This window comes from Diceros bicornis, chromosome 25 (genome assembly GCF_020826845.1).
Source record: "Diceros bicornis minor isolate mBicDic1 chromosome 25, mDicBic1.mat.cur, whole genome shotgun sequence".
Lineage (NCBI taxonomy): Eukaryota > Metazoa > Chordata > Mammalia > Perissodactyla > Rhinocerotidae > Diceros > Diceros bicornis.
In genome coordinates this window covers 7758454-7773754 of record NC_080764.1, presented here as the reverse complement: position 1 = coordinate 7773754, position 15301 = coordinate 7758454, and the positions used below count along the sequence as shown (strand labels likewise).

At 45.1% G+C, this 15301-nt stretch overlaps 1 protein-coding gene across 5 annotated transcripts in view; it reads right to left on the bottom strand.

Moving 5' to 3' along the window:
* TCF20 (transcription factor 20) overlaps positions 1-15301 on the bottom strand; it is a 105490-nt gene that overhangs the window by 7190 nt on the left and 82999 nt on the right. For 3 of the 5 annotated variants that reach the window (XM_058568217.1, XM_058568219.1, XM_058568220.1), the window contains exons 3-5: positions 9260-9353; positions 1766-1815; positions 541-668 (exon numbers count right to left, since the gene is read on the bottom strand). In XM_058568217.1, coding sequence (XP_058424200.1) covers positions 585-668; positions 1766-1815; positions 9260-9353 — 228 coding nt within the window. In that variant the 3' untranslated portion in view covers positions 541-584. The remainder of the gene's footprint in view (positions 1-540; positions 669-1765; positions 1816-9259; positions 9354-15301) is intronic. The other 2 variants (XM_058568218.1, XM_058568221.1) reach the window with 2 other exon arrangements.

Sequence of the window (15301 nt, the reverse complement as noted above, 5' to 3'; positions counted from 1 at the left end):
CTACTAAATCTTTGAGGGGATTTTCCTTTCCTTTGTACTTCTGAGAAAAGGAATCCTTCACAGAACTAGGAAAAAAAAAAAGATTTCAAATAACAAAACTTGGGGAATTTTTGGTTTTTCAAAGGAAAACTCACCATAAACTTTACAGATATGGAGTAAATTAAAAAGAAGAGACCTCTGGCTAGAAGCCTTTCTGAGACGGGGAAACAGCGGGGGCTGCTGGCACAAGTGCCCCTGCCCCAGAGGGCCTGCCCCAGACGCCAGCTACATTCTGCCTTCAGAAACACCATATACACGGCTTGACGGCAGAGAAGTCACTGAACTTTGACCCCCAATGGGCAATGGGATAGTTTTAAAGCCCCACACCACCTTTCCACAGATATTCTGGGGAGCTAAGCAACACAGAAAAACGTTTTATCCACCTGGTGTTGGTAGTCCACGTGATTAAATGCTGGTGGTGCAGCCTGGCCTGCGGTGAGCAGGAAGGCAGAGGCCATGACACCCACTCGGAGTCTGGCAGGGGTGACGGCCCCGACTCACCTGTGCTTGCTGTACTTTCCATTCCCACGAGCACACTGCCCCCCTCACCCCCGCTCCGACTGTTCTGTGCTGAGGCTGCCTTTCGCTGTCTTGTTCTGCAAGGCGGGGAGAGGGCATGGGAGGGGAGGCTGATGCCGGCAAAGCCAAGGAGACAAGACAGGAGGAACAGAAGAACGAGTGTGGGGGTCAGGGAGGGCAGAGGTGAGGAGAGGAATGGCACATGGAAAAGGAAAGAAAAAGCAGCAAGTCAGTATTGAATGACAAACAGGAGATATTCAGACAGGGTTTCTGAGGCAAAAAGTGACCATTAAAAAATGGAAGTTTTAAAAATAAAAACATGTAAATTAAGTAAAAATAAAGAGAATACTATAAGATCCTATGATCCATCTCTGGAAATAATTTTTAAAGAAAAGCATAAGTAAGCATTTTCAGAAGCATTTTGAAGGCAGACTTGCCAGGACGACCTCTTTCTAGTACTTTCTGGCCCTACTTGGAGGTTGAAGACTATGAGCGGCCAGTGACCACCAGGTGTCAGTGTGACCTCAGCCAGAGGAGAGAGCTGCCACTGCAGGAAATTCCAGGTGGCGATCATCCCAATCCTTTCCCAAGGCTCCTTCTCCAGATCCTCCCCCTCCACCCACACAGGTGGTATCTCAGAAACAGACTATTCATCCCCTTATCTCCCGTCAACCAAAAGACCACCTCTTGAATCTACTGGGAAACCAGGTGGCAGAGCCCATCAACTGTGTACCACCAGTCGCTTCTGCTCAAGTAACACCTGGAAGACTGTGAGTCTCCCTCAAACCCTGGAGTCAACTCCACTTCTTTTAGTGTGGGAAAATGCCTTCGCTTACGCTTCAAGGCCTACAACCAATCTTACCTCACACCAACCATGAACTGGGGTTCCATTAAACTAATATGGAAATCAGCAGTTTTACTGAGTTTGATCTTTTAATTTCTCTTAACGGATAGACAAATATCTTCCTCTCCAACACACTTCTCCCAGCCCCCCCATACCACGCGGGGTGCTGCTGGCTCCCACGCCACAGGTCTCCCTCCAACACCGTGCCCTTCCACCCTCCCAGGGCCAGGGGCGGGCAGCAGCCTAAGGCCACGGCGGGGGTGCAGAACTCAGATGTCTGGTCTTCAGGTCCCTCAGGAGCCCCCAACCCCTCCCCCTCGCCCCGCCCTGCTGGAAGCACAGGCCCTCGGGGCTCTGACTCACCTTGTGCTTGGGGCACCTCACGGAGAAGTTCTCCTCATGCAGCAAACAATCTGCAAGACAGAAGGGGACAGTCAGGTGGGGCTGGCGTGCGGCACAGCCAGGGAGAGCGGCCACGCTGGCCAGGACCGACAGGGTCAAACATGGAGATGAGAGGTCCCTACACTATTATTTCCAGTAGGAAAACATGATACACACCCCCAAATAAACTATGGTACCTCAACATGATGGAGTATCAGACGCTTGAAAAATTAACGTTTTGAAATAGTTAACGCTATGGGGAAACACCCATGACGCAAAACTGCTTGAAAAACCAGGACACATAAATGCACAAGTACAATCTTAATTTCATCAAAATGTTTTATATGAATGAAAAACGACAAAGGAAATCTACCAAAATATAACAGGGGCCCTCTTTGGGGAGTAAGATTACAGGCGATTTTAATTTCCTTTATTTTTTCTGTATTTTCATGATGATATCATATTATTTTAATTATTTTTATAATCAGAAACAATCTCCAATAAATGTTATTTTTAAAATCCTTGCTTCTAGGCTAAGCCCATTCCGCATGCCCAAGCTAAAGCTTCCTCATGAAAACACTTCCACTCTGGAGGCACCTTTTCTCCTCTGTCAAGAGCCACATGTCAGAGACAGAAAGGAGGTCAGGCCCAAGAGCCCCGCTGTCACCTTCGCCCCACAACCCAAGGAGGCACGGGAGAAGCTCCCAACACGCGCGACATAATCGACGATAAATGCTTCATAGGAAAGTGAAATCCTACGAGGGGGCTATTAACCCTTGGAGGAAAATGATTCACTCCAACTTTTAACATGGTGACAGCATCCTCGATGACAGCAAAGACACACATCCGCCTCCAGGTGAGTCGAGCTCTATGGCACAAGGGTAGTGCGAGGAGCTGGGCGAGGAAATCTAATTGATGAGTTCACTCTGCACACCACAACTCCCGGAGACCGGCAGCCAGGTCACTGGTGCAAGATGCGGTGGCAGAATGTTAATAAATATTGATCACACATTCTCAGAGAACTCCCAGGCACCATGGCGGGAGGTAGCCATGGGTACTTAGCCTTGTTAAATTCACAATTTAACTCAGCTTTCAATGGAGGTCCAGAGTAGCAGCCTGTGTACCCACAGGTTTCAAGTGAAACAGTAATAAGGGAACACACAAATGAAAACTTTTGAGGTCCTCTGCATCCTAAACAAATCAAAAAAGACCCTTTCACAATTTGGCTAAGCCTGTACCATCACTACCTGCCCCTGGAGTCCTTGAATATCTGAGAGCGGGCTGGCAGCCCTCTCTGCTCTGGGGAAGCCTCAGGGCACAGGAACTCAACAAGTCTGTTAACCTTCGTGCCCCTCTCCCCACAAGCAAATAGCATGGCAATAAATGAAATGTGTTAATTTAAAACCCACAAGTACGTGGCGTGACCAAGGCTCCTGCTGCTCCAATCTGCCAGAGAGCTTACGAACAGCAGGAGACAGACAGCTGGAGCTCAGGGGAAGCACTTTTCCCTTACCTGGGCTTTGGCGGCACTGCCTGCTGGCAGAGTCTCTACTTTGGGGCAAAGAAATAGTATAGACCATGTGGGGCTCCACCAGCCTAGACCAAGGCATTTACAGAAATGAGGAGGGGACCACGTTGCTTGGAAAAAGTGCCATCAGAAAGGCAGAGGGCGGCTCAGTTCCCCCTCAGCCACGGAATAGTGACTGGCTGTGACGGACCATTAGTAAAACACATCTAAAGTGAGGAAACATGCTCCCTCTAAGTTAAAAAGCAGAAAAGAAATACAATGTAAGTACATACATTAAGGCAACTTGGAACTAATGCCAGGTACTTCTGGAAACGGAAGTCTCCTAACAAATCTGCCAGAGGCAGTGTCCACCTTTGGCAAGGCCTCCTATGCAGGGACAGTGCAGACAAATGCTCTCATCTGTTCTCGTAATATCCACGGGCCATCAGGAACTGCAATTCACGCTCCTGGCAGGGGTGAGAACCACAGCTAGAGAGCTTAGACACCTGGAAGGGCACGGGGAGCCTCTTCTGGCTGCCCTGAACCAGTCTGCTGGGAGAAGAGCGAAGAGCAGTAAGAAGTATAGTAAAACCTCTCTGAGGTCTCTGAACGGGCAGCTGGCCCCACAGAGACAGCCAGCCAGCCAGTCTCTCAATTGGTTTTCTTTCAGCCCCTGGCAATACCTACATTGTCCAGAGAGCCTGCTCAGCACTTCCACACGTGAAGTCAAAGTAAATGGCCTACTGGACCAGCACACAAGCTGGAAAAGACCTGCAAGGTTGTCTAGTCAACAAGATGGCTTCCAGACACAAATATCAACTCCAGAAGAGGACTCCACTTTCTTCATTTCTCCATTTCTCTAAGTTTTCAGGCAGAGTGGACTCTGCTGAGCTCCTCATGACAATCCTGGAGCTTCAGATACCCACGCGCATCCATATATACTCCAGGCTGAGGATGGTGAGCTCAAGGAAGAGAAAACTAGGAGAGAGGTGTAACGTCCTGCAGATCTGCCAGGTCCCAGATGCTGTCTCCAACTCATGTACAATCTACGTCACAGCTACAGTTACGACTTATTATTGCAAAATCCATTCTGGGACACAGGGACCCGCCAGCCTCAGCCAGCCCCGCTGACGGGCAGTCTCAGGAGAGGCAGGCTCAGGATACTGGGGCCAAAAGAGAGGAATAACAGGGCAGGAGTGAGGCCCTGGAACTGGTTTCTGTGATGCCAAAGGCTGCCTGTCCAGGGAGGGGCAGACCACCAGTTGTTTCATAATGGCCCATCCAGGGCTGTGAACCCACGACTGCAAGATCCAAGTCTGCAGAGAGAGAGCGGCTTTACAGTGCTGCTGCAAGAGGGGCTGCAGCAAGCACAACTCCCAGCCGTGTTTCTTCATGAGGGTGAAAGAAAAATCCCCTCTAGGGAAGATCCTTTATGCAGAGTGGAATTATTCATGAGCTACCACAGCTCTTTTCTCCTTCAGTCTTAATTGTTGTGGCTCCTTGCATTAAATATATTAAATCTTTTTTTTTTTAAACCAGCACTCATGTTCTTATTACTGCATTTCCCACCTGGAGCAAATCCTGTGCCTGTGACATATCAAGCAGCACAAAATAGCCAACCATGATGTCACAAATGCAGGAGCAACATCAAGTAGGGGAAAAGCCTGCAGGGGCCACAGATCCTCATGAAACAAAGTTTCTGTTTCCATGGAGATGTCCACAGTAACAAAAGTTTTCCCTGAGACATCAACAGCTCTCTAAAGGTTTGAGATGAAAATGTTAAACTGTTCCTTACTCCATATAGAGATGAGGGACCCCTAAATACAGGGACTTATTTTTATTATAATTAGAAAGTCAATCAACGAACACCTTTCCTGGATACAAAGATCCATCACATATAGAACAGAATTCCCAAGAAGATCGTGTAGGATCAACACACATGTCCATCTCCACAGAGCAGTGCAGGCCTCTGGGTCATTGTGACTTTGGTCATCAAAAAGACCAATAAAAGCCCAAGACACGGTCATCTGTGAAACTGCCTCTTTGGTCCCAGCTCTCCACACAGAGGCAGAGCATGCAGCAGCTGGGGCAGCAAAGCCAGAGGCCGAGGCCCCACCCCGGCCCCGCTGACCCAGGCGGCCTCCCTCTCAGTGGGTAGTTGGCCACAAACTTCTGCCAAACAGAGATGTTACCAACTTACCTGGGCAGGCCACACAAGACAGGCTCCAACAGAGAGAGGGCCAAATATCATTTACTTACTAACCCTCAGCTGGTAAAGCAGCCCTGCTTCCCTGCTGTTGGGTGCAGGCTGGTGGACCTGGCAGGCCTCCATCGGAGAGGAGGCCTTTCCCAGAGAAGCCCTACCCTACTGCCCGAGCCTGACCAGCTGCTAGCCACAAACGGCTACATAAAGTTAAGTTTAAATAAAACAAAGTAAAAAATTCAGTCCCTCATCCCCACTAGCCACATTTCAAGTGCTCAATGGTCACACACGGCTTGTAGCTACTGTACTGGAGAGTGCAGATCTAGAATAGTCCCATCTTCACAGAAAGTTCTATTGAGCAGCTCTGCTTAAACCATTGAGAAACTGTCCCAGGAGGGAGGCCATTAGCCTGGTCCCTGACCTGGCCAGTGCCCCCTCATGCAGACAGGGAGTTGGGGGGGGTTCCCTGCCTGCTGCTCACCTGATGTTTCTGAGCAAAGCCTCAGTGCAGGAGGCTACCTCTCACCCAGCCCCTGCCTAGAGAGCTAGTTCTCATAGTATGCCCCACATAAAACTTGCAAACAATAGCCAAAAATTTAATACTGAAAAATCTTCATTTAAAAACCACAAGAGTTAAACTAGAAAACGAAAACAAAACATTCTGATGTAACTAGGGGCAATATCATAAATACGAGAAAAGGCAACGGTTGGTTCTTGAGAGATTTAATGGCTGTACTACAGAATATGCCAGACCACGATGCAGGGTGAATTACAGCTTAGACTCAACACGGGAACATTTAGGGCGCGAATGAGAATAGAGGGACAGACTAAAACTCTCACTCCCTGAACTACATTTCAAGGCTCTCTTCCTACTCCCCATCATCCCTCCGGTCAATCAGGCCACCAGCTGCCCTGCACTGCGTGCAAACACACACTGTTATGAGAATCTAACTTGGGCATAAGCTTTCTCTTTCTGTATCTTTCTCGTTCTTTTTAGCTGCTCCTCCTACAGAAACCTGGAAAGAAAAGAAGAGGGAGGAGGGGAAGGAGGGACAAAGAGAAGCATGTGAAAGGCAGGGGGACGTGTTTTAAGCAGACACCAGGAGTACTGAAGAGCTGCACTGGAAGGAATGGTGGTGGAGATGAACTCAGAGTCTTTCCACGTCGGTCGGATCCTGCTCTGGGTGCTTTACACCTCTGTCCCGGCTTCCATCATCTGGTCAGCCATGTCCTCTCCCTTCTCCCCTGCCAAATCCAAATCAAACCCCGCATCTGAGAGACAGCACGGTTGCCTCCACGGAAAGTGACGTTTCCCCCCTCAGAACCTGGGAGGCTTTTAGAGACAACAAGCACCATGCCACTAGCTGCGCTCTCGTTTATCTTTCCATTTTTCTCTCCCTCCATCCTGATTGCAAGCATTATGAGGGCCGCCTAGGTGAAGGTCTTAGAAACAGAGGATGCTCAAAAAGTAACTGATGAAAACATCCACTGGAGACAACATTCTAGAAGAAAGAGGATTTTCCCAGGCTGTTGAAGCTCTGAGTCAGAACTCAAGTCTTCTGCATTACTCATTGGATGACACTTCTCGGACAAAAGGTTTCCCTTCTTTCAACAGTTATCACACTGCAAAACGTTGTTATGACCATCTCAACAGATGGGGAAAAAATTTTGACAAAACACAACACCTCTTTATGATAAAAACACTCAACAGACTGGGAAGAGAAGGGAACTTCCTCAGCTGCATCAAGAACATCTATGAAAAACCCACAGCTAGCTGCATCATATGTAACGGGTCAGAAATAAGATAAGGATGTCAGCAGCTCTTGCCACTTCTACCCAACAATATACTGGAAATTCCAGCCAGGGCAATTAGGCAAAAAAAAAGAAATAAAAGGCATCTGACTGGAAAGGAAGAAGTAAAACTGTTGATTTGCAGAAGACATATCTTATAGATAGAAATCCACTAACAACTATTAGAATTAATCAACTGTGCGAAATTGCAGGATACAAGATCAATATACCCAAATCAACTGTATTTCTAGGCACCCACAATGAAGAATCTGAAAATTAAATTAAGAAAACAATTTCATTTACAATTGCATCAAAAATAATAAAATACTTAGGAATAAATTTAACAAAAGAAGTGCAAAACTTACACTCTGAAAACTACAAAACACCGTTGAAAGAAACTAAAGACTGAAATAAATGGAAAGACATCCCACGATCAAGGGTTGGAAGACATACTGCCGTTAAGATGGCAATACTCCCTAGCTTGATGTGCAGATTCCATGCAATCCCTATCAAAGTTTCAACGCCTGTTTTTTACAGAAATGGATAAGCCGCTCCTAAAATTCATACAGAATGGCAAAGGACCCAGAATAGCCAAAACGATCTTGAAAAAGAGGAACAAAATCGGAGGACTCACACTTTCCAATTTCAAAATCTACCACAAAGCTACAGTAATCAAGACAGGTACTGGAGAGAGTCCAGAAATAAGCCTATACATCTATGGTCAATTGGTTTTTGATAAAGGTGCCAAGATCATTGAATGGAGAAAGTTTAAGTCTTTCCTACAAATGGTACTGGGACAACTGGAATCCATAAGCAAAAGAATGAATTAGACTCCTACTTCCCACTGTATACAAAAATTAACTCAAAATGGGTCAAAGACCAGTGTAAGGGCTAAAACTATAAAACTCATAGGAGAAAACATATGCATAAATCTTTGTGATTATGGATTAGGCGATGGTTTCTTAGTTATACGAAAAAGCAATGAGCAATAAAAAGCACAAGCAATAAAAGAAAAAATAAAGTAGACTTCACCAAAGGTGCTCAACATTATTAGCCACCAGGGAAATGCAAACCAAAATCACAACGAGATGCCACTTCATACCCATTGGGATGGCTATAATCAAAAAGTCAGATAATAACAAGTCTTGGTGAGGACGTGGAGAAACTGGAACCCTCACACACTGCTGGAGGGATGTAATGGTTTGGCCACTGCGGAAAACAGTTGGACAGTTCCTCAAAAGGTTAAACATGGAGTTAACATATGACCCAGCAATTCCATGCCTAGGTTTATACCCAAGAGAACTGAAAACATTAAGTCTAGACAAAGACTCACATGCGAATGTTCACAGCAGCACTGTTCATAATAATCAGAAAGTGGAAACAACGTAAATGTGCATCAACTGATGAATGATAAATAAAATACGGTATATATCCTTAATAAAATATTGTTGTCAATAAAACTGAAGAACTGATACATGCTACAACATGGATAAACCTGAAACACATCATGCTAAGTGAAAGAAGCCAGTCACAAAGACCACATGTTGTATGATTCCACTTATATGAAATGTCCAGTAGGCAAATCCAGGGACAAAGTAGATTAGTGGTTTCCAGGGGCTGGGGTCGGGGTCAGGGGGGAGCAGTGATTGCTAATGGGTCATAGTTTATGAGGTGATGAAAATGTTCTAAAATTTATTGTAAAGATGGTTGCACAACTCTGTGAATATACTAAAAACTATTGAATTGTATACTTAAATAGGTAAATTGTGTGTGAATTAAATGAATAAAATTGTTATTAAAAAATATTACCCCATTTCGCTCCTTTTATTATCCTCTCTGCATTCCTTTAGAATTTACAAACAGAACAGGGTCAGAAGAGACAAAAAGAACTAGAAAGAAGGGGAAGAGGGCAGAGGACCAAAGTGGAGGTCCTAGCCTCCGAATGCTGTGGACGGGCTCTGGGGCCCCATCTTACCTGCGTCGACGGCACACGGGTAATGGTATCGGAAGGAGCAGCCTTTGTTGTAGCAGCCCAAGGTGGCGCCTGCCTCCTGGCAGTGGGAACATTTCTGAAAGGGAGGAAGAAGTCAGGCAGGTCAGCATCCCAGATCTACCGTCTCCTCCAGGCCTTCCCTCCACCCCATGGGTCAGCCCTCAGCGCACACCTCTGTGTTTACAGCAGTTTGTGGTGGCGGGACGGGCTGGTCAGTTTCTAACCACCACTCCCTGGACCACACCATGGAAGGGACCCAGCAGCAACGTTTCAGGCTGGGCCTCACAAATGTTCACAAATCAATGAAACAGAACAACCCCGGGCATGAGGGTGGGGTGCCTGCCCGGCCTCCAGTGTTCCCGCTGTCCGCCCGCCCCGTGCTCGCCTGTCCTTCCCTCACTCCATTGCTCTCTTCAGCTGCCTACAGATCTTGCCTGTTTATTTCTGCTGGGAAAGTCTGGGGTAGGAACACAGGGTAAGATAGTAGAGTTATATATAAACCTTTTAGAATTAAAAGTGGAATTTGGTTTCTAGCTCTTATACTTGTAAGAAGATTTTATTTTTATTCTACTTATCCCAAATGTCCAACATAAGTATACTCCTTTTTTCAGAAAATATGGGCTCCTGTGTGCAAACGGTATTTTTATACACAAATCCTATTTTAAATGCACTAGGAAACCTGCCATGAGTTTCTGGCTAAGTGAGACATTCTTCTGTAATTGAGATGCTCTTTCTTATGCGCCCAGGTTTTCTTAAAGTGGGGCACATCTCTATCACCCTGTGAGTGCTCAATCCTATGGGCATAAGAAATGTGTCCTACCAACAATAACCGTACTTGTAAAATTCAACCACAGTGGCCCTACTGAGGAAGGATGTCGACTCTTCTGGTGACCGAGGCACACCCAGATAAGGCTACCTGGAAGATACAGACACTTGTTCCTGATTCTAGGAAAAATAAAGTAAAAGTGCTCCCTGAGTAGTTATACTTGTGGAGAAGAATGCTCCCCCGCCCCACACCCTTCCTGGGACAAAGTGACTAAAGGGTGCCCTTCTCCCTCTTTTCCCACCCAAAGGCAGGCCCTGGATGCAGGCTATCAGGGGTCAGTGTGGCTCGCAGGCCTCCAGCAGTCAGGAACGCCTCAGTGGGAGTGGGAGTGAAGCCTACCTGGACGGTGCCATGGAACCAACACCTCCAGCCCACAGAGGCGGGAGCAAGACGAGAGGGAGCTCGATCAAGCTTCCCTAATGCTGATGCTGAAGGTAAAACCACACTCATGCCAGCAACAGCGCAGCTCACCACGCGTCAGGCATCGCTATGTGCAACTGACATGGAACATCTCACTCATTTCTCCTACTATCCTGTAACATCCCCCCTCTACAGAAGAGGTGCCTGAAGCACCAGAAGGGGAAGTAACCTGCTCCAGCTGACCACCCCTGGCATCCTGCAGAGACATGGGGGCAGGAACAAGTCCTTCAAGAGCTTTGTCTTCCTCTCACAGATGTTTACCATGTGCCCTCACACTCTTGCCAAGAAATAAAACATCACGTGGCCTGGAGTAAACCAAGGACAGTGGCAGCACTTCAGGTAGCCCTAGACTTTATCCACTTCTGTCAGTGCTGCAGGGCACCTTCAGAACACAGGTTTCACCACCAACCAGAGGGGACGAATGTGGCTGACGTGTCAGTGGCCCATCGCAGCCATTCCTGCTACGCCCCTTCTTACTAAAGAGCCCCAAACAGTCAGCTATCCGGAGGGCTTGTGCTCCAGGCCCTCCCCACCCCGGGGGTGAACCCCAGTTAGTGGTGGCCACTTAGGAATGGCAGTGTCAAGCATTTCTGGCAGGAAAGTCTGCAGGAAAAGGAGCTTCTGGGAAAGTCTCACCCTCTTAAAAAGGGACAAGAGGCAGGAACAGGTCATTTTCTCACTCGGCCTCTGTGAGGATGCGATGTTGAGATCTGCTGCAACCATCTCATCACCCTGAGAAGGACAGCTCTGAAGACAAAGCCCAACCCGCTGAGGACAGCAGAGTGACAGAACAAAGAGAACCAGGATCCTTTGTGACACTGTTGAGCACTAAATTAACCAACCCCAGGACAACCCCTCCTCCAGACTTGCTAAGGGGGAGGACACTTAAAAAAAAAATCTCTCTTTAGCTTAGTTTTTATAACTTACAGTCAAAATACCCCAGTTGAGAGATAGGAAGGGGCCTAATATTTGAGGCACTGCTGTATAAGGTTAAGTGTGTGGGCTCTAGAACCTGAAGAGATCCCTGTAAGTGATTCCATCACTTCCTATCTATGTGTTCTTGGCCAAATTCCTCACCTGTTTCCTCAACCTGCAAACATGGACCTAATAATACCTTCCACCTCATAGAGATGCTGTGAGGGTTAAACGTGTTAATCCAGGCTTAGAACAGCAGCTGGATACAAAGTGCTCAGTAAAGGTGACCCAGGATGACCATGCGCCAGACGCACGCCAGATGCTCTACATGGACCACCTAAAAAGAGCAACCTGCAGAGCAGGCCTGGTCATCACGTGAGTTTACAGACAGGAAAGAGACATGATCAAGCTTGGATCTGAACAATGTCCGTTTCCTTCCTACCACAACACATGCCTCTCTGTCCCCTGCAGGGCTTCTCAAAGCTCCCTGCCCTGAACCAGCCCACAGACCACAGGTCCCATCTTTTTCATAAAGAAACTCACCCCTCACCAGGAAATTACCATCAATAAAATGATGCTTGCTTCTTTCAATTAAAAAGTGCAACTAATTTACTACATTGCATCCAGAGGAGAAAGACCCTGCATGGTATATTAGGGCCTTAGAGAAAGGATGTTAAAGAATTTAGTTCAGTGGTTCTCAAAGTACAGTCCTCAGACCAGCAGCATCAGCATCACCTGGGAACTTGCTAAGAATGCAGATTCTGGGATTCCGGGAAGATGGTGGAGTAGGTAGTACCAGGAATCTCTCCCCCCCGGACAACAACCGCACTGGCAGATCTGTCTGACGTAACTGTTCTGGAACTCTGGGGACTGCTGAAAGCTTGCAACTTCCAGGGGAAGACTAGGATGGTAAATTGCAATTACTTTTGGTCAATTTCAGCTCTTACACAGGAGCAGTTACCCACCTTCCACTCCCGGCCAAGTGTCAGGCAGCTGTGCACCGGATCCTGGAGCAGCTTGTACACAGCTTGTGGGAGCCAGGGTGGGCAAAGAGAAACCCTGTCCTCCGAGTACTGGGGATCTCTGCTCTGACTGCTGTTACTGCTTCTGATCAGAGGTGGAGACAAAGAGGCAGGCGGCCATTGTTGTGGCACCTCCTCCACTGCTGCAAGCCCCTCCCCCTCAGGATGCAGAGACTTCCAGGGATTTAAAAGACTGCCCCCCCTCAGTGACTTCATTTTTTCCTTTATCCCCTTCTGGGAGCCAGACATTAAAGACTAGGACATTCAAAAACATCTACATATATGGGGAAAATTAGAAAGTGACTGGGAATTCCCAGGGAAAGGCTGAAAAAAGACCTGAGAAGACCTTAAGCTCATGCCTCAGGCTGATCCTATGCACAGAGACAGACTGCAACAATCAAAAAAATAAAAAAAATAACGACCCCCACAAAAGCAAACCCTGGGGAAGGGGGAGAATCTGATTTCCAGAGTTACCACATTATGAAATCCAAATGTCCAGTGTTCAACAAAAACCCACAAGGCATACAGAGAAGCAGGAAAGTATGGTCCATCCAAAGGAAAACAATAAATCAGCCGAAACTGTTCCCAAAAAAGACCTAATGGCAGCTACAATATTGAGACAAAAACTTTAGAAGAACTGTCTTAAAGACGCTCAAACAACAAAAGGAAGATGTGGAGAAAGTTAAGAAAAGAACATGTGAACAAATGAAAATATCAATAAAGAGATAGAAAACCTAAAAAGAAACCAAAAGAAATTCTGAGCCTGAAAAGTACAATAACTGAAATTAAAAATTCACGAGAAGGATTCAGGACAGATCACAGTAGGCAAGAGAAAGAATCAGTGAACTTGAAGATAGGACAATGGAAATTATTGAGTCTGAGGAACAGGAGAAAAAAAAAAGGTTGAGGAAAAGTGAACAGAGCCTAAGGGAGCTGTGGGAAACCACTAAGCAGACCAACACAGGCATCGTGGAAGTCCCAGAAAGAGGAGAGAGAGAGAGAGAGAGAGAGAAAGGGGCAGAGACAATTTTGGAAGAAATAATGACTGAAAACTTCCCAAATTTGATGAAAGACATGAATATAAATATCCAAGAAGCTCAATGAACTCAAGAGATTATACCAAGACACACAATCAAACTTTCAAAAGCCAAAGAAAGAATCTTGAGAGAAGCAAGTTGTCACAAGTGATCCTCAGCAAGATAATCTACAGATTTCTCATCATAAACTGTGGAGGCCAGCAGACAGTGGGCCAATACATTCAAAGTGCTAAAAGAAAAAACTTATCAACCAAGAATCCTATATCCAGGAAGACTGTCCTTCAAGAGTGAGGGAGAAATTAAGACATTCCCAGAAAAACAAAAGCTGAGGGAGTTCATGACCACTAGACTTGCCCTGCAAGAAATCCTCAAGGGAGTCATGCAGGGTGAAATGAAGGGACACTAGACAGTAACTCTAAGCTGTATGGAGAAATAAAGATCTCAATAAAGGTAAGCACATGGGCAATTATAAAAGCTAGTATTATTGTAACAATGGTTTGTAATTGCACTTTTGTTTTCTACATGTTTTAAGAGACTAATACAGTTTAAAAAAACAACAATTATTAGTGCAAATGCTAGTATTACTGTAACTTTAGTTTGTGGCTCCAAATCTTGTTTCTACATAATTTAAGAGAATAATGCATTTAAAAGAATTTTTAGTTTGTTTTTGGGCACACACACATACATGATGTATAAAGATGTAATTCTGTGACATCAACAACCAAAAGGGATTGGAGCTGTAAAGGAACAGTTTTTATGTTACTGAAGTTGGTATAAATTCAAATATAGAAAAGGAAATGAGAAAGGAATTTAAACTTTTCACTACAAAAAAATCAACTAAACATAAAAGACAGCAGTAATGCAGGAAATGAGGAACAAAAAAGCTATAAGGCATACAGAAACCATGAAATAGCAAAGTGACAGAAGTAAGGCCCCATTATAAGTAATTACTTTAAATGTAAATGGATTAAACTCTCCAATCAAAAGATAGAGATTAGAAGAACAGATAAAAACTCATGATTCAACTACATGCTGTGTACAAGAGACTTACTTTAGATACCAAGATACAAATAGATTGAAAGTGAAAGGATGCAAAGAGATACTCTATAACCAAAAGAGAAAAGGAGTGGCTGTACTAATATCAGACAAAATAGACTACATCAAAAAAGGTTACAAGACACAAAGAAGAATGTCATATATTAATAAAAGGCTCAATATAGCAAGAAGATATAACAATTATAAACATTTACACACCTAATGAGAGACCATCAAAATACATGAAGCAAAAACTGAAAGAATTGAAGGGAGAAATAGTTCTACAATAATAATTGGAGACTACAATACTCTACACTCACAATAATGGACAGAAAAATCAGACATAAGATAAGTAAAGAAATAAAGGACTTAATACACTAAACCAACTGGATCTAACAGGCATATACAGAACATTCTAACCACCAACAACAGAATACACATTCTTCTCAAGCACATGGGACATTTTCCATGGTAGTCTGTATGCTGGGCCACAAACTAAAGTCTCAATAGATTTAAAAGACAGATATCATGCAAAGTCTCTTCTCTGACCACAATGAGATGAAATCAGAAATCAGTAACTAAAGGAAAGAAAAATTGGAAAATTCACAAAATTGTGGAAATTAAACAACATACTTTTAAACAATCAATGGATCAAAGACGAAATCACAAGAGAAATTAGAAAATACCTGGAGATAAATGAAAACAAAAACCAAAACTTACAGAATACAGCAAAAGCAATGCTAAGGGTGAAATTTATAGCTATAAACGC